We start from the raw sequence: 19,930 nt of genomic DNA, 5'->3' as shown, positions 1-19,930 counted from the left end.
TAGACTATTGATTATTGTTAATAATGCCAAAAAAGAAAAAGATCCGGATCCTCGACAGCTAATATGATTCTTAATTTTGTTTTTGTCTACTTGTTGTAGCTTGTTTTGTAGTATTTTGTAATATCTTGAACTTTTAAGCTTCCTTTGATACTCCTTATGCCAGAAAGACTTATATTTGGTTTAATATATTTCTTCGGCCTTTTCAAAGAAAAACACATACAAATACTTTACTAATTAGTAAAGTAAAGGATACAATTGGAAAACATTAAGAGCTTAATTCAACTGTCAGATAGAGTTAGAAGTGAAATTTTAATATTAAACTATTTGACAAAAAAAATTAAAAGAGATCATTCATCTAATAATTCAACCAATTAGTCTGAACTCTCCATATATATACACTTTTGTATCTGTCAATTAGTTTCTATTAGACACTACAGTCGTGTTCATTAAAGCTTTTCAGTAATTGAACTTGTAAGATTAAAGAGAAGCCATAATATTATCCTTGGATAATTCATGATGAATGAAGTGGTTGATGGCAGCAACAAGTATGATGTTTTTCTAAGTTTTAGAAGTGTGGAAATTGGATATACCTTCGCTAGTAGTCTCTATCATGCTTTGCTCAACAAGAGAATCAAGATATTCTCCAATGAAGATAATGAATTAAACAATCATGAGAAGCGTCGCATGGCAATTCAGGAATCAAGGATTTCAATTGTTGTTCTCACGGAAAACTATGCATCTTCCCCACATTGTCTGGATGAACTTGTGCACATCCTTGAGTGTATGAAGATGAAAAACCGAGTTGTTTGGCCAATCTTTTACAAAGTGGAGCCTTGGGAGGTAAGGAATCAGAGAGACAATTATGGCTTTGTCATGTCGAAGTTAGAAAAAAATTACTCTCACAGGATGCAGCAATGGAAAGAAGCTTTGTCTCAAGTTGGCTCCATTGCTGGATGGAATTACAGAGATCGTGAGTATGTGCTATACTTTTCTATATACTGCTATTACCTAGTAGTCTAGCTAGCTGACTTAGTGTTTATTTTCTGGTAAATTTTAAGTGGACCACTTTTATAGGTTGTCTGTGGTAAACTAGTGTTTGAAAATTGTTTGAAACTTAAATGACGACATACATCACCTTCTGTGAGTAAAAGCTCATATTTCTCCTCGTTCTCACGGTTGAAACAAATATTTGTATCTCAAAACACAATTTATTTGTTTATTTTTGGTCGAACATACATCAATCAGGTCTCAACCGTAAGAACGAGAAGGGAAGTGAGATTCTACGTATGAGAAGTATCATTTGGGTGATTTTTAAGCATCACTCCACCGTGGACAATATATCAGTAGAACATGTGTTGTTTGTTGCGACTTAGAACTCATGTTTGAGACGTTGTTTCTGTTGGCAATATGCTTAAATGCAGTAATAGACTTTGTGAATTAAAATGATTAATGCATTCATAGGTTCGAATACGAACTCATCAAGAAGATTGTGGACTCAACAGTACAATCGCTGCCCCGCTATGATGTTTTTCTTAGTTTTTGTGGGCAAGATACTCGCTACTCTTTTACAGGATTTCTCTATCAAGCTTTGCATAGCAAGGGATTCAAGATCTTCATAGATAATAAGAGATTTGAGGGTGGAAACCAAATCTCACAAATTCTTCTCGACGCAATTGAAAAATCAAGGCTTTCAATTGTTGTTTTGTCTAAAAACTTCGGATATTCCACGTGGTGTCTTGAGGAACTCGTCAAGATTATGGAGTGCAAGAAGACCAATAATCAACTGGTTTGGCCAATATTTTACAAAATAGAACAATCAGATGTAAGCAATCAAACAAAAAGTTATGGTGAAGCCATGACAGCACAAGAAAATAGATTTGGAAAGGAATCTGAGGATGTACAAAAATGGAGATCAGCTTTGTCAGAAGTTGCTTTATTGGAAGGAGACCATATAAAAGAAAATGAGTACGTACCAGTGATTACCATTAATTACGTTTAGCTTATACTCCCTCCGTGCTTAACACTTTTTACACAGATTAATAAAAGTTGGTAGTGTAATTAATATGTATAATTTGGGCATTACTATTACTAAATTACCTTTTGTGTATAGATGAATTCAATGTTACTTTTAATAATCTTAGACACATAGGTAGTATTGATAATTGATACGAAATAGTAGTATATTTGAATAAATAATAATAAATGTATCTAGAAAGTTGCAAATTATCTTATATTTAGAGACAAACAAATAAATATTCATAATCAGTCTTACAGTTAGGGACATATGGAGTATTACTATTTGCTAATCCTTTTTATGAGAAACTGTTCTGGTCTTGGAAAAACTAAAGGTATTGTGTGTTGTTAAAGTTCTGTTCCTATTCACTAGTTCTTTATTTTTAGTTTATAAGGAAAATAATAAGTGTTGTTCTTAGTTTTAATATAATTTTTTTAATTGTGTTAGATTCTTATTATTAAAGATTGATTTATGAAATAAAATTGGATTAATAGAAAGAAAAAGCTGTGGCCTGACTGAAGTAAAATATGTTGTGCTTTTGTAGGTATGAATATGAATTCATAAAAAAGATAGTGGAAAAGGCCATTGAAGCTGAAAATCACATGTGATACCATGTTTCATGAACAAATGACTACTTGAAGGAAGATTTGAGTTCTTGAATTGACATACACGCACACAGAGACGGAGCACGAAATCCATCAAGTCACTTTTCCCTTCATGCTGCAATTTTACTTATCATCTTGTTTTTAAACTTTCAACTCAGTTCTGGTTCTTCATCGTTCTTTATTTTATTGTCTTTTCTCCTTTTCATGTTTGATTATACAGTTGAAAGCTCTAATGTTCAATCGAATCTTAAATAATTTCCTTCCAAGTTTTCAATTCTCTGCAGGAACACTTGTGCAGAAGAAGTGAATTCACTTCTATATATTGAATTTGTAAACTGATTGTCAAAGCTCCCTATAATTTGACTGTCTATCAAATTGGTTATGCAAAGAAATTGAATTATTTTTTATAAGCAAAGATTTATTAAACTGGAGTACAAGCATTATGCAGGCGCATTACAATAAGGAGTACTACTATTTATTACGAAACATATCGCACACGAAACAAAAGAATGTGGAATCTGTTACTATTATTTTTCATAACTTCATCTGCTTGTATTATACATGCACTCGCATTGCCGAATACAAAGTATTATATTATTTTTTATAGAAAAAACAAATTAACAAATATTGATCAGTTTAGCATTTGACACAATACAAGAGGTAGACAAGCAGTGGGAGAAATAGCCTAATACAAAGGTGCTCGTCGGTTTTCTGCTATTGGTTTTCGTAAAAAATAGCATTTTTCTTACACTTAGATATCAAACACTTAACAAGCCATCAAACAAGCAGTAGGATTTGTGCATCAGTCCGAGTAACTGTTCCCAAAATTTCTACCTTCCCTGTATTCAAACCATCCGCAGGAGAAATACTTAATTCCCGTGGGCAAGTTCACGCAATCAACTCTATCGCCTTCCAACAGAACTCGATTCTGGAAAACCCACAAGGACCAAGTTGTAGCGAGTAAATGATATGCCTCACCTTCTTCACCCTTTGTTCAATCTGATCATTTCACCGAACTGAATAAAGTGATCAATAGCATCATAGTGGGATAATCCATCCAAACCAAGCCAATTGAAGAAAATAGTAATCCACCCAAACATTGTAAGAAAATAGAATTCACCAAATCATCCCTACTAACAATGAGTTCCAATTAATCATTGTATTTAAGCACTAATAGACTGTGTTATGCTGCGGTTTTCTCTACCAAACACCACCTCCATTAGACAACAATAGTAAGTTGAATAATCCAACATGTTTAATACCCAGCCTCCCATTTTCTTTAGCATACAAACTCTTTTTTACCAAGGATATCACAAATGTTTTAATAACATGTAAATTCAAACCTCATAGCTCAACTAGACATGGATCTTACAACTTTAAGTGAACATATAAATTGTTGTAATTGGCTTCAAAATTGTGAAGTTGGGAAAACTTGGAATCGTGACACGATTTGTGAAGCGTGTCACGATTTTTGCAATGCCGTGAGCATGTTTTGCAGGGTGTCCAATCGTGACACGATTTTGGGAAAACGTGACACGATTTTCGGCTTGCTGGGCAAGTTTTGAGGATAAGGTTGGTCGTACCTTGGGTCGTACGCACCAAACGTGTCACGATTTGGGAAAACGTGACACGATTTTGACGGTTGCAGAGTACTATTTAAGTGTTCTTTGCAGATTTTGAAGGAGAGCTTGAAGAGAGAGAAACTAGGGACTGCAAAGGAGGGAACTTTAGGGTTGAGTGTCTTTGTAGTGAGGTTCTCTTGGGTTGGGAAACATTGTAAACACCTTGGGTGAGTGAAAATCATTGAGTGTCTTGTTCATTGGTGAGATTGGGAAAATGGGTAGAAATTAGGGTTGTTCTTTGTGAGCTTGTTGAAGCTAATTTCTTGTAACCCATTTGTATCTCTTTGTAAGAGCTCATTGATAGTGGATTGGAGAGATCAATCTCTCCCCCAGAGTAGGTCAAGTTGGACCGAACTGGGTGAACATTTCTTGGTGTGTTTTGTTTCTCTTCTCCCTTTATCTTTTGCTTGTGGTTTTGTGCTTTTCACTTTGATTCCTAGATTAGATCTAGGTGCTGTTATTGTCGTTATTGCTTGTGTTTACTTTGATATTGGTTACTACTTTCCTTTGCTCCACACATCATAGTTTGTATTGGTGTGATTTTGAGTCCGAATTCACAACAATTGGCGCCCACCGTGGGGCATAGGAGTGAATTGGTTAAGTGAGTACCATGGGTTCAAAGTGGGACATCGAGAAGTTCACCGGAAGTAATGATTTCGGGTTATGGAAGGTGAAGATGCAAGCGGTGTTGATACAACAAAAGTGTGAGAAAGCTTTGAAGGGTGAAGGTGCGTTGCCGGTCACCATGACACAAGCGGAGAAGACCGAGATGGTGGACAAGGCTAGGAGTGCCATTGTCTTGTGCCTCGGTGACAAAGTTTTGAGGGATGTCGCGAAGGAACCTACCGCGGCGTCGATGTGGTCAAAGTTGGAGAACATTGAGGTGCAACTTGAAGACGAAGACAAAGCTATACTCTTGTTGTGTGCTCTACCGAGATCATTTGAATCCTTCAAGGATACCATGCTCTATGGCAAAGAAGGCACTGTCACCTTGGAAGAAGTTCAAGCGGCTTTAAGAACCAAGGAGTTGACCAAGTCCAAGGACTTGAGAGCGGATGAAAACAGTGAAGGCCTTAGTGTTTCGAGAGGAAATGGTGGAGGTAGAGGTAACCGAGGAAGCTCAAAGAGCGGTAACAAGGATAAGTATAAGTGCTTTAAGTGTCACAAGTTTGGTCACTTCAAGAGGGATTGTCCGGAGGACAATGAGAACTCCGCGCAAGTTGTGTCCGAGGAGTATGAGGATGCGGGTGCTTTGGTGGTGAGTTGTTGGGAGGATGAAGGTGAGGTTTCTCACCTTGGTATTGATTCTTTGTAGAGCGGTGCTCGTCTGGAGAGACGTTAAACACTCAACATCAGCCTGGAGAGGCGGTGTGAATAATACTCGTGATCAACCTTTGAGGTGGAGTTTCAAGGTGAAGGCATAGTGTGTGTACGCATTCGGAAGTTGCGGTAGATAAAGCTCAACTTGAGGTGGAGTTGGTGACACCGGGAATGGTACGGCTATGGAGGCCTTGGGTGTTATGCTCTAGTTGTGGGCATGTGAATTCTTCATGAGTACGGAAGGCATTCCGGGGGTTGAAGAATGTATGATGTGGCTTGTGTGATTGCCTAAAAGACCAAGGGTAATTGGATGCAAGGTGATCTTCAAGGAAGCGGGAGACGTTCCGTGGTTGAAGAGGGTTTGGTGTAGACTTGTGGAGCTACTTGGTGTAGTTGGATGCAAGGTAAAGAAAAAGGGGATTGGTGGTTGATGGTTAAAGTGGCATCATCATCAATTTAGAAGTCAAGGTGGAGAATGTTGTAATTGGCTTCAAAATTGTGAAGTTGGGAAAACTTGGAATCGTGACACGATTTGTGAAGCGTGTCACGATTTTTGCAATGCCGTGAGCATGTTTTGCAGGGTGTCCAATCGTGACACGATTTTGGGAAAACGTGACACGATTTTCGGCTTGCTGGGCAAGTTTTGAGGATAAGGTTGGTCGTACCTTGGGTCGTACGCACCAAACGTGTCACGATTTGGGAAAACGTGACACGATTTTGACGGTTGCAGAGTACTATTTAAGTGTTCTTTGCAGATTTTGAAGGAGAGCTTGAAGAGAGAGAAACTAGGGACTGCAAAGGAGGGAACTTTAGGGTTGAGTGTCTTTGTAGTGAGGTTCTCTTGGGTTGGGAAACATTGTAAACACCTTGGGTGAGTGAAAATCATTGAGTGTCTTGTTCATTGGTGAGATTGGGAAAATGGGTAGAAATTAGGGTTGTTCTTTGTGAGCTTGTTGAAGCTAATTTCTTGTAACCCATTTGTATCTCTTTGTAAGAGCTCATTGATAGTGGATTGGAGAGATCAATCTCTCCCCCAGAGTAGGTCAAGTTGGACCGAACTGGGTGAACATTTCTTGGTGTGTTTTGTTTCTCTTCTCCCTTTATCTTTTGCTTGTGGTTTTGTGCTTTTCACTTTGATTCCTAGATTAGATCTAGGTGCTGTTATTGTCGTTATTGCTTGTGTTTACTTTGATATTGGTTACTACTTTCCTTTGCTCCACACATCATAGTTTGTATTGGTGTGATTTTGAGTCCGAATTCACAACATAAATCCTTAGCTATTTATATTAAAACAAAAAATCACAGCAAATCCCAGATCCACCTTCTAATTCACATCCAAGCACGCATTTGGCAAGCAAATCAAATTTTAATGGCTGTTTCCACAATTTTTTTGGATAAGTTTGTATTCGTACCTGTAATGCAAACAGTTTAAGGTCATTTAAATCACAATAAAGTAAACATCAATTCTGAAAGAAAAAAAAATTAGCTCAGCATAATTGAGACTATATTGTGTACCCATATTTCAAGGGCCATCCTTTTAAGTTGGCGACTTCAAACAAAGCTAATCTCCAAAGTTGATTTAAACTTCAAAACTTCTCCAAAACAAAAACTTTATGAAAACCTTTTTGAATCAAAAAGGAAGGATGATAAAATCAAAAAGAGATGTTCATACTGTAGTAAATATGGACACCTTCATTCAAATTATTATCATAAGAAAAAATTTGAGAAAGTTAAAAAAGAAGGTTCTTATAAATTTAATCATCCTAGATTCTTGTATGGAAAAGGTTGAGAAGGTTAGAACAAAATGTTTTTATTGCAACAAATATGGTCATCTTGAATCATTTTGTTATCATAAGAAAAAACTTGAAAAGATTATATTTGAAAAGTCTTTTCATAAAAGATTTGAATCATCTTTTCACACTAAATCACAATGGTCTCAAAATGTTGAGATTGGTAGAAAAATATGTTCTTCTTACAACAAATCTGATCATCTTAAATCAGAATGTGATAGTAAGAAAACATCTCTTGAGAAGATAAACACTAACCTCCAAGGACCCAAATCAATATGGGTACCAAAATCATTACCAATTTGTGATGCAAGAATATCTTCTAAAATTCTAGGGAAAGTCTTGATTCTTGGAAAATTGATGCTCAAGAAATTAGTTTGGTGATCAAAATAATGATGATTCTCAAAACTAAATACTAAGTGACAAAGATCGTTAACTTGATTATTTGCAACATTTTATGTTCACACACTCAAAATTTCACCTATGCTCTTTCACTTATAATTTTATTTGCTTATTACCTTATTTTTGGTATTTTTAACTTTATAACTTAATGGTAATTTAATTACGTAAAAATTAAATAAAATCTGTTATATACATGTTTGAAATATAACAACAATTAGATAGTTTCATACAATTGGTTGTGATATTATAAAATGTAATTGACATGAGTTGTTAGGAAGATGTGTGTCTATTTTGTATTTTTATACAACATGGCTTAATTTGTTTGTAAAAAAGAGGGACGTAAAAACTGAAATAAAATTCTACATACCTTTTCTTAAGGCTAATGGAATTTATTTATTTTTCAAGTTTATTTTGAGATAGCTAAAAAGTATCTAAAAATCAAATTACACATGTGAAAACCTATGTATTTTCAAATCTATGTCATTCATTTAAAAATAATCAATGATAGAGTTTTTGTATTATATGTGTACTTTTTAAACCACTAAGTAATATTTGACAATGCACTCACCCTCTAGAGTTTTTCAAAAACAAATCATATGTGTGAAAGAATGTAATTAGAATATCTTTGTATTTCTTTTGTACAAGAAAAGTATATTTATGTCACTAACCATGCAGCTTAACTACACTCGTTTGTGCACATTGTAAGTACAAGCACAATCCTCACCACACACATAAATTTCACTCAAAAGAATTTGCAAGATTAGACTATACTTTTGATCTGAAAATCATCTCTATGATCTTTACTACTTCTATGTTAAAGTACAAAATATTTCTATTTGATATAAGAAAATGTCTCTCAAGATTTTGTTTTGAAAATAACTAAACATGTAAAGTTTGTGTTCTAGGAAAATTAGTCAAGAGTAATTCTCTTTTCAAAGAAATTAATTAAAACACTCTTGAATTTCTTCACGTAGATTTATTTGGGATCTTATCAAAACTACAAGTCTTATGGCTTTGTAATAGATAAGTATTATCCAAAATTCATTTGAGTTTAATTTTAAAAGCTTAAGGATGATTCCTTAAAATTGTTTCAAATTCTTTTATTAAAAAGTTCCAAATGAAAAACCTCAAATTTCATTTATGTAAGGAATGATCATAAAATTATCTTTGACATGAGTTATCTTGTTCAATAAAACTTTCAATCAAAATTAGAGTTTTTGAAAAGTATTATAAATACTTTTGGAGAAAAACCATGAACAATGCATCTTTGTGTTTTTCAATATATTTTATCCAAAACTTATCAAGGTTGATCCTAAGTCATGATTAAATGATCAAGTTCTAAAAAAAACTATTTGAAAGAGTAGAACAAAAATTATTCTTATGACATGAGAAAGTTGATCATTCTAAAGATGGAGAAGAAGATAAAGCTACTAATGTTCAACCTGCTTCAAATGGTTATGCTTATTGATGCTTGAAACTCTCCATCCAAAAAGGAAAAGGTATGAGAAAGAGAAACATGTCATTCTCAATGAATCTCAAAGAAAAGTCATCAAAAACGGTACACTCATTTATAAATTTTATAATACTTGCAAATTGATATGCAATGTTATGTTATGAATGATTGGATACTCTTAGAAATGCACGATAAAATTATTTCAAAATAGGTGTGACTTCAAACCTTAATTGTATGAATTAATTTTTGTGACTTCTAATTCCTAGCCTAAATGCAATAAATCTTTCATTATTGTTTCTACTCCTTTCATAAAGATATGATATCCATATGTTATACCCTAATTTTGGACCTAAAAATACTAACTCAATTCTTCTTTCTTGCATTTCCAGTCATTTGAATTTGTCTCTGATCAATTGCATCCTTCTCTGCATTTTATTTCAATATTGTTTGCAAAATTCATGAAAAAAGGGTATTTTAGTCATTTCCTATATCCAAACTCATTTTAGTCTTTGAAAATTGTTTGAGTCTTTTCATTTGGTCTGTATAAGTCTTTATTTCAATTCTATGTCAAAATCCATTTCAAAAATTGTATTTGAAGTCATTTTGAGTCAGTTTAGCCCCTAGGGGCATTTTAGTCATTTCCTATGTTAAAAACTCTGTTTAATTTCTAAAAAATTGTCTCTGAGTCTTTTAAATTTGCTTGTATAAGCTCTTGCTTTGATTCCCTGTTAAAAAACCATTTTAAAATTGCATTTGAGTCGTTTCGCGTCATTTTAGTCCCCAGGGGCATTTTGGTCTTTTCACACGAAATTTCGGCAGAGAGAGGTTACTTTAAAGTACCTCATTTAAGTAGTTGGTTCGTTTTAGTCCGTTTTGTCATTTTTAATCGTTTCACTTTACGTTATTTCCAAATTACATTTTTTACCAATTTTTATTTTTATTACTTTTTAGTCCTTTTTGTCATTTTGCACTTTAGTCCTCTATTTTTAGTTAATTGCAAATTAGTCCACAAGAGTTTGTTACAAGTCCAGTGCCACATGTCCCACTCCAATTGGCCCAAGGCTTACCACATCACCTATAAAAGTCAAGGTCTTGGTCAAAAAGTGACACCAATGATTTTTCAATCACTTTTTTACAAAATCCACAAAAATAATAAAAAAAAATCAATTTCTTTTTTTTTCTCTTTTCTTCAACAACCGTAACCACCATCTCCAACACCATAACGACTTTCTCCACCACCCAAGCCACCCTAACTAACTCTTCCTCCACAACAACTACCTCCAACCACCACAAACAACCTTCCACCATCACCATCACAACAATCTTCGACACCACAGCAAGCTTCGCCATTCATTCAAACGTTCCAACATAATTCGTTTCCGATCCGAACATCCAAATCTTTCATCAACGCAAACAAATTCAGATCGCGAATCAAGCAACAATAACTCCTCAAGACTTTAACAACCGAATCATAGAGGACTGGGAGGAAGAAGAAGAACCGGCCATAGCTGCAAATTCGTGAGGCATAAGTAAGAAGCATCGAGTTTTGAAGCTTCTTGTAGCATTTTTTTCTCCGATTTCAAGCAGGTAACATCCTTCTTCCTTTAATTTTCATCGCGTATGTGCTTATAATGCGTTCTGTTCCTTTTGAAAACGGTTAAAGGTGGGAAATAGTTTGGATCCGATTTGTAAGTTGTAGATCTAGATCGTTGTGCTTGGTTTTTGAAAGTTTTGACTGGATATTTGAAAAGAGGAAGAAAAATGATTTTAGAAAATGGTGTTTGTTTCAAAAAACGGCGAAGTTTGAACTCCGACACGGTGGCGCCGCCGGCCGACCACCGCGTCGGAAATGAATTTTGAACCGGTTTGCATGTTTATATACTCTCTCTCAAACCGGTTCAAGTAAACCGACCCGCTCCACTCTCCCCAGACCCAATTTCCATGCCTGAACACTCTGTTGCTATACACACCCCCTGTTTCCTGCGTTTCTTGCTGTAAAATGCTATATACACCCATGCTTTGCCTAGAAAACCTTTAAAAAATTCCAAATAAATTTCCGTTAATTTTCTTGTGTTTTTTGATGAATCTTGATGCTGTTTTCATGTTGAATATTGATTAGAGGTGTAGGGAAAATATTTTTGTGTTCTTGTTAATTCAAATGCTTTGATTCTTGGTAAATTTTTGTTAAAGACTCTTAGGTGTTGGTGCACTTTTTCTTGAAGTAATTTTGGCACTTGAAACCTATCATTTAAGATGTGGTTTCATGCAAAAGTTCACTGCAAGATCATATGTAACCTTTCTTACTTGTAGCTTACTTTTTGTTAATATTCTTTGAGAAATTGTGATGTGATTTTGAGCTAGGATTGTGGCACATAATTGTAGTCTTGAACATGTAATCTTTTGGAATGATTTTGTCCTTTATTTTTGGTATATACTTGCTGTTTTGTTTGTGTGAATCTTGTGAATCCTTTATATTATGAAAAATGAAAAAACCTCTTGCAAAATAAAATTGCATAAAAGGCTTGAAAATCTTGTAAATTTTTGGCATAGTTAAATCTGTAGATTCTCATGTTGGCCCTCTTGAAATAAGTCATCTAAAACGCCTCCAATATTATGAGAACCTAGGCTTTGATTTTGTCTTAGCTTTACATTGAATTCCAAGCTCTTTTAGCACTTTTTATCAAGCTTGATTGGTTTACTTCTCTTGCAAGTTACAATAGCTTTACTATACATTTTGGTACTAGTTTCTATTTCATTTGTGCCACTAACCCCTTTTGTTTCGTGTCTCATTTCCATAGCATCTCACATCATATCTTCATCTCTTATTTCTTGCACTATAATTTCTTGCACTTTAATTCATGCAAAGATTTAGTATGTAAAAACTTAGGAATTTTGTAATATTTTTCTTATGCTTTTTTAATTTCTTGCAAGACCATAGAATGTATCTAGGCCAATGATGTAATAAGGACAATGGACTCTAATGATGTACACCAACACAAGCACCGACACATGCACACACACCACATAGATATTTTTAGATGTATGACTAGGATATGCATGTCTAGATGTATGTTTAGGATTGAATGTTTAGATGAACGCCTATGATTTATACTTAGGAAAATCATTTTCCAAAAAATATGAACAATATCACTCAAATCATTTTCACAATAAACCTTGGGATCAAAATCCCATTGTATTTTCCCTTTATTTTCTTAATCAAAATTTCAATGAAATTTAATCATACTTGACCTTTTTTCAAAGTAACTAATTCAACCTCACAATTTCACAATCTTATGCCCTTGAGGCCTCTCTCTCTCATTCTTCAAAATCCCATTTTCAAACTTAAAATCAATCAACAAAAACAAAAATCTTTTTGGAAGAGAACTACGGTGGATTTGATCCCTTAAAAAGGTACGTAGGCAAGGAATCAAAATTCCTTCAATTCAAGTAAAATAAAAATTCAAACACATTCTTCTCCCTCCAATTCTTCACTTAATAAAACCTTTAGGTATAAATAACACTTTCAAATAGCATTTAAAAATAAAGCGCGCGCGTAGAAAGTAAAATAGTCGTTATGGGTGCCTAACACCTTCTCGCAGCGAAATCAACTCCCGGACCTCGATTCTCAAGGGTTTTGCTTATTTTTCCCTTCCCAAGAAAAAATGAGATATCAAAGGTTAAAAAGGTTCAAACTTAATCAATGTTTGACACCCGAAAACCAAGATAAAAACAGCTGGCGACTTCACTGGGGAGATTCGAGAGTTACGCCTAGTCTTTATTTTCACGCTTGCGCTTTGTTTTTACTTGTTTCTTTTACTTGCTTTCCTATGTGAATAAATGTTTAATTTCTTGTTAACGTGTGGGGTGAGAATATCAAAAGTCCTACACCCGGGCTGAGTGAACTTAGGATTTAGGAGGGATATAATCGACAATTCATTCCGGGGGTTGCCTCGTGTATTGGATTATGCGATCAATCCCACATAGCTGAGGCATTTTAGGGGTGATGTTGTCGGCGCGTGTTGTCGTGTTTAGGCACTTTACTTCTAATTGTTCTATGACGCTATGAACCGTATATAACCAAACCCATCCATGGCCTATTTTCTAGGATGTAGTGCGGAGGTTAAACCGAGTGTTGTCTCGAGTTTTAGTCGTCACGCGATGCTACACTCAAGTTAAACCTTCTTATGGATAATCATGGAGCGAGTGTTGTCTCGTGACACCATGATATACGTCGGAGAGGTTGCGACTTGGGAACTTTTTAGAACCCGGTTACTATTTCCAAAGCCCTAGTTTCACCGGACACCGTGTCCACCCATGACTCCTTGATTTTGAATTCCAACCCACCATGTTTTCTCCGTACTTGAATGTGATCATGCATACATGCATACATGCATAAAATTTTTTTTTCATGCATTTATCGAAGGGCTTAGACAAGTTGAATTTGTAAACATTATAGGAATGAGGAAGACTAAGTCCTACAAGTTCAAGGAGGTTGATTTGGCTAGTTTGAGAGAGTTGGCACTCAAGATCAAGGATCCGATTGGTTTCCAACATCGTTATGGGGATTTGCTTACCATTCTCCGGACTAATGTGGATGACAAGCTTGTGCACACTAGTGCAATTCTATGATCGGGAGTATCAGTGCTTCACTTTTCCTGACTTTCAGTTGATGCCTACTCTAGAGGCTTATGTTTCCTTGACTGCCTTACCTATAGCCAAGGGGACACCTTTCACGGGACTTGAGAATCCTCCTACTCCTTTGGTTATTGCTAAAGACCTCTATCTCAAGACCACCGATGTCTCCAAAAATCTTGTCACCAAGGCTCGCGTCCGAGGGTTCACTTCAGAGTATCTACTTGAGAAAGCCAACCTCAAGACCACTTGTCAAGACACTCTCGAGGCTATCCTTGCACTACTCATCTATGGGCTCATTCTATTCCCAAATCTTGATAACTTCGTAGACATGAATGCTATTATGATCTTCCGCTCCAAGAATCTGGTTCCCTAGCGATGTTTACAATGTATATTTGTGTAAAGTCCTTCGATAACTAAAAAATGAGTCTTTTTACATTTGCATTTGTACATATCATGCATCATATGCATCATCGGTCACAAATGGCTTCCCGTGCTCATTGTCTCCTGGTTCCTCTGCCGCAGTCTGAAAAATGGCTCGTGCACGATCTGATGTTATATGCTGAATTACTCCCAACTTTACTTGCTAAGGGACATTGCGTCACCAGGCCAGGCAAACCTACGCCTACGCCTTTACCCCCTAGATTCCGTCAGGATCTCACATGTGAATTCCATCAGGGCGCTCAGGGCCACGATGTTGAAGGTTGCTATGCTCTGAAGTATATTGTAAAGGATCTGATAGACAAAGGACAATTGACTTTTGAAAACAGTGTTCCTCACGTTCTTGACAATCCACTTCCAAATCATGGAGCTGTTAATATGATTGAGGCTTTCGAGGGAGCTCAGTTTCCTCAAGAAGGCCCCGCTTTGGATGTTCGTAATGTTGCTACTCCTTTGGTACCGCTACATGTCAAGCTTTGCCAAGCTTCCTTGTTTAATCACGATCATGCTTTCTGTTCAGAGGGCCTTGGATTCTCCCCGACTTCAGGCGTTTCAACAGGAACCTTCTACAGTGCTGGATTTATCAATGCTATTGCTGAAGATGCTGAGAGTAGCTATGTGCCTACATTTGTTATACCAGGAGGCACCGTGAGAAATTGGGAAGCCATTGATGTTCCTTTAGTCATGCATGCTTCCATGTAATGTGTCTTGTTGCTCATGTTTTTTTTGTTTTCAAAATAACAATCCTTTCGCTCTGCCCAAGGCGAAGGTGATATCTTTGTAAGGGCGTGTTTGTTTCGGCATTGCCGTTATCAATAAAAGTTGTCGTCTTTCTCACGACTCTTTGTTTTTTTTACTCTTTAGTGCCTTTTTCTTGGAAATAATGGTAATGCCAGAAAAAACCAAAACATCTGTATTTTCTTATTAATTTCAAAAATCTGCATGAAAAACATTTTTCTAAAATCATCCCAATCATATTATGCAGATGAACCATAATAAACCCGTTGAACACAGTGACCCTATGGTTCCTCCAAATTTTGAATTCCCTGTATATGGAGCTGAAGATGAGGATGATGATGAAGAGATACCGTATGAGATCACTCGATTGCTTGAGCAAGAAAGAAGAACCATTCAGCCTCACCAGGAAGAAATTGAGCTTGTCAACCTGGGTACTGAAGAAAACAAGCGAAAGATCAAGATTGGTGCTGCACTTGAGCCGGAGGTGAAAAAGAAGATCACTCAGCTTCTCCATGATTATCCAGATATCCTTGCATGGTCCTATGAAGATATGCCGGGTCTAGATCCCAAGATAGTGGAGCACCGGATACCAACAAGACCTGAATGTCCTCCCGTCAAACAGAAATTGAGAAGGTCTCGTCCAGACATGGCTCTTAAGATTAAAGCTGAGGTGCAGAAGCAAATTGATGCGGGTTTCCTCATGACGGCTGAATATCCTGAGTAGATTGCCAACATTGTACCAGTGCCAAAGAAGGACGGGAAAGTTCGAATGTGTGTTGATTACAGAGATCTGAATAAAGCCAGTCCAAAAGACAACTTCCCATTGCCTCATATTGATGTGCTTGTTGACAGTACTGCTCAATACAAAGTGTTCTCCTTTATGGATGGTTTCTCTGGCTATAACCAGATACGAATGTCACATGAAGATAGAGAAAAGACGTCCTTCATTACTCCATGAGGGACATTCTGTTATAAAGTAATGCCGTTCGGCTTGATAAATGCTGGTGCCACCTATCAAAGAGATATGACAACTCTGTTTCATGATATGATTCACAAAGAAATTGAAGTATATGTGGATGACATGATCGTGAAATCAAGTGATGAGGAGCAGCATGTTGTGTATTTGAAAAAGATGTTTGAAGGATTAAGAAAGTACAAGCTGCGATTGAATCCTAACAAGTGTACATTTGGTGTAAGATCTGGAAAGTTGCTAGGCTTCATTGTCAGCCAAAGAGGCATTGAAGTTGACCCTGACAAAGTCCGAGCTATCAGAGAGATGCCGGCCCCTCAAACTGAAAAGCAAGTCAGAGGTTTCCTCGGACGTCTGAATTATATTTCAAGATTCATATCTCATATGACTACTACCTGTGGACCAATTTTTAAATTACTCAGAAAGAATCAGCCTGTTGTATGGAATGATGAATGTCAGGAAGCTTTTGATAGCATTAAAGAATACCTGTTGGAACCACCTATCCTTGTCCCGCCAGTGGAAGGAAGGCCCTTGATTATGTATCTGTCAGTGTTAGATGATTTCGTGGGTTGTGTTCTCGGTCAACAAGACGAGACTGGAAAGAAAGAACATGCTATCTACTATCTGAGCAAGAAATTCACCGACTGTGAGACTCGGTATACAATGCTTGAAAAGACTTGTTGTGCTTTAGCTTGGGCTGCCAAACGCCTGCATCATTATATGGTGAATCATACAACTTGGTTGATATCCCGAATGGATCCAATCAAGTATATCTTCGAGAAACCTGCTGTTACTGGAAAGATTGCACGTTGGCAAATGTTATTGTCTGAATATGATATTGTGTACAAAGCTCAGAAAGCAATCAAAGGAAGCATCCTTGCTGAGCATCTTGCTTATCAACCCCTTGATGAATACCAGCCGATCAAGTTTGATTTCCCTGATGAAGAGATTATGTATCTGAAAGCAAAAGACTGTGAAGAACCACTGATCAATGAAGGGCCGGACCCCAATAGCAAATGGGGATTGGTATTTGATGGTGATGTCAACGCTTACGGTAAAGGGATTGCAGCCATCATTGTAACTCCGCAGGGGCATCACATTCCTTTCACCGCTCGAATAACTTTTGAATGCACGAACAACATAGCTGAATATGAAGCATGCATCTTGGGCATTGAAGAAGCCATTAACCTGAGAATCAAGAACCTTGACATCTATGGAGATTCGGCACTTATTATTAATCAGATAAAGGGTGAATGGGAAACTCATCATGAGAAGCTGATCCCTTACCGTGACTATGCACGACGTCTGTTAACATACTTTACAAAGGTTGAGCTGCACCACATCCCTCGGGATGAAAATCAGATGGCTGATGCTCTTGCTACTTTATCATCCATGTTTCGTGTGAATCACTGGAATGATGTGCCCATAATCAAAGTGCAACGTCTTGATAGACCCGCTCATGTGTTTGTTGTTGAAAATATGCCAAGTCAAGCTGATGAAAATGTGAATAATGGAAAACCTTGGTATCATAATATCAAACGGTTCCTGCAGAATCATGAATATCCACCTGGTGCTTCCAACAGGGATAAAAAGACCTTGAGACGATGGGCTAGTGGATTCCTTCTGGACGGGGAAATCCTATACAAGAGGAACTATGACATAGTCTTGTTGAGATGTGTTGATGAACAAGAAGCTGAGAAGTTGATGCATGATGTACATGATGGTACTTTTGGGACCCATGCTACGGGTCACACCATGTCAAGAAAACTGTTAAGAGCCGGCTATTACTGGATAACTATGGAGCGTGACTGCCACAAACATGCCAAAAGATGCCACAAATGTCAAATTTATGCTGACAAGATCCATGTGCCTCCACACGCTCTCAATGTTATATCTTCCCCATGGCCTTTCTCTATGTGGGGCATCAACATGATCGGGAGAATTGAACCAAAAGCTTCCAACGGACATCGTTTCATCCTAGTGGCAATTGATTATTTCACCAAGTGGGTTGAAGCTGCTTCCTATGCCAATGTGACCAAGCAAGTGGTAGTCAAGTTCATCAAGAATAACATCATTTGTCGCTATGGCGTTCCCAACAAGATCATCACTGACAATGGTTCCAATCTGAACAATAGCATGATGCAAGCTTTATGTGAAGAATTCAAAATTGAACATCATAATTCCTCTCCTTACAGACCTCAGATGAATGGTGCAGTTGAGGCCGCTAACAAGAATATCAAGAAGATTGTTCAGAAAATGGTCACTACTTACAAAGACTGGCATGAAATGCTACCGTTTGCCTTGCATGGTTACCGTACTACAGTGCGCAGTTCAACCGGGGCAACTCCTTTTTCTCTTGTATATGGCATGGAAGCAGTTCTCTCTCTGGAAGTGGAGATCCCATCTCTTCGAGTGATCATGGAAGCAAAATTAACTGAGGCCGAATGGTGTCAAAGTCGGTATGATCAGTTGAATTTGATTGAAGAAAAACGTATGGATGCTATGGCTCATGGACAGTTGTATCAAGTGCGAATGAAGAATGCTTTTGACAAGAAAGTCCGACCTCGAGAATTCAAGGAAGGCGAACTTGTATTGAAAAGAAGGATAAGCCAGCAACCCGACCCAAGGGGCAAGTGGACACCTAACTACGAAGGTCCTTATGTTGTCAAGAAGGCTTTCTCTGGTGGTGCTTTGATTCTTACGCACATGCATGGTGTTGAACTTCCGAATCCTGTCAATGCCGATATAGTCAAGAAATACTTTGTCTAAAAAGAAAAGAACAGCGTGGTAGGCCGAAAACCCGAAAGGGCGGCCTAGGCAAAAATGCGCTTCCCGGTGGATCGAAAACCCGAAAGGGCGATCCAGGCAAAAATTAGGGACAAAAAAATGAATATGAAAAAGCTAGCTGAGATTGTACGCAACTCAGGCAAAAATGAGCGCCTCGATGAGCCGAAAACCCGAAAGGGCGGTTCATGCAAAAATGAGGTTGACAATAACAGACAAGTAACTATATCTGGCAAATCACCATCACCCTTTGGGGCATCTGCAACTGTCAATGATCATCTTCATCAGAAGCTTCTGTACCTATGAATTCAAAATTTCTATGAAATGTAGCGGTCATCGTGTTCAATGTACCACCAACCAATAAAATTACCATTTTCCAAGCTTTGTAAATCCGTGGAGTTATGCCTTCGGCTGACTTTCACTCTTCTACATCAATATGAGCCTGTGCTATTTGTTTGAAACTCTATTTTTCTTTCTACTTTCAATGCTATATACAAAATATTTTCTTTCTATTTGATAATGTCAATGTTTGAAACGAACATCTTTGAAAATTGAAAAACCTTTTTCTGTCTATTTTGAAAGCAAACCTGAGCAATAGGGTACATTTCAATGAAACATGCATGAATAAATGAGTGTCAATATCTATTTCAATACATGTTACGAGCAGGTTACTCTCCAGGATGATCTGTGGTCAATGGCAAGAATGAAAATGAAAAATTGAAAAAAAAATACAAATGAAAAGCTCGCTAAGTTGAAAACCCGAAAAGGCGGCTTAGGCAAAAATGAGCACCCCGCTGATTGACAACCTATGAAGGCAATTCAGGCAAAAATGGGGCAATGAAAAGAATTTTATTCCCCGGTGAATCGAAAACCCGAAAGGGCGGTTCAGGCAAAATGGGATTGAAAAATGAAAGAATGAAAATGATATGAAAAGCATTGACCACAGATGCGAACATCCAATGTTTACCCAGCACTGACACGCCTAACAACGGCGACCAGTATCAAAGAATCTTCCAAGGTTCCCTCCTCTACAAGTTTTATTGCCCTCAGCCATGGTTTTGATGCGTCTTTCAACGACGGCTCTCCGAAGAGGATTTCTATGTGAATATGTTGCAGCACGAGCCACTACGTGCCCAATCTTCCAATGTTTCGTCTGTCTCTG

General features: G+C 37.1%; 1 protein-coding gene across 1 annotated transcript; it reads left to right on the top strand.

Annotated features, from left to right (window-relative positions):
- The first annotated feature begins 225 nt into the window (after window positions 1-225).
- Window positions 226-3,011, top strand: LOC146915206 (TMV resistance protein N-like). Its single transcript, XM_085717703.1, has 3 exons — window positions 226-974; window positions 1,462-1,965; window positions 2,559-3,011. The coding sequence occupies exons 1-3, from the start codon at window positions 514-516 to the stop codon at window positions 2,620-2,622; spliced, it is 1,029 nt and encodes a 342-aa protein (XP_085573829.1). The 5' UTR covers window positions 226-513; the 3' UTR covers window positions 2,623-3,011.
- The last annotated feature ends 16,919 nt before the right edge of the window (window positions 3,012-19,930 follow it).

Source organism: Medicago sativa, chromosome 6 (genome assembly GCF_051527215.1).
Source record: "Medicago sativa cultivar Bolivia chromosome 6, Bolivia_mono, whole genome shotgun sequence".
Lineage (NCBI taxonomy): Eukaryota > Viridiplantae > Streptophyta > Magnoliopsida > Fabales > Fabaceae > Medicago > Medicago sativa.
This window is presented reverse-complemented; position numbering and strand designations above follow the sequence as displayed.

Excerpts from the sequence above, each read along its gene's own strand:
- LOC146915206 (XM_085717703.1), top strand. The coding sequence starts at position 514 with ATGATGAATGAAGTGGTTGATGGCAGCAACAAGTATGATGTTTTTCTA. Across the intron at positions 975-1,461 it reads TGGAATTACAGAGATCGTGA|GTTCGAATACGAACTCATCA; the intron begins GTATGTGCTATA and ends ATGCATTCATAG. Across the intron at positions 1,966-2,558 it reads GACCATATAAAAGAAAATGA|GTATGAATATGAATTCATAA; the intron begins GTACGTACCAGT and ends GTGCTTTTGTAG.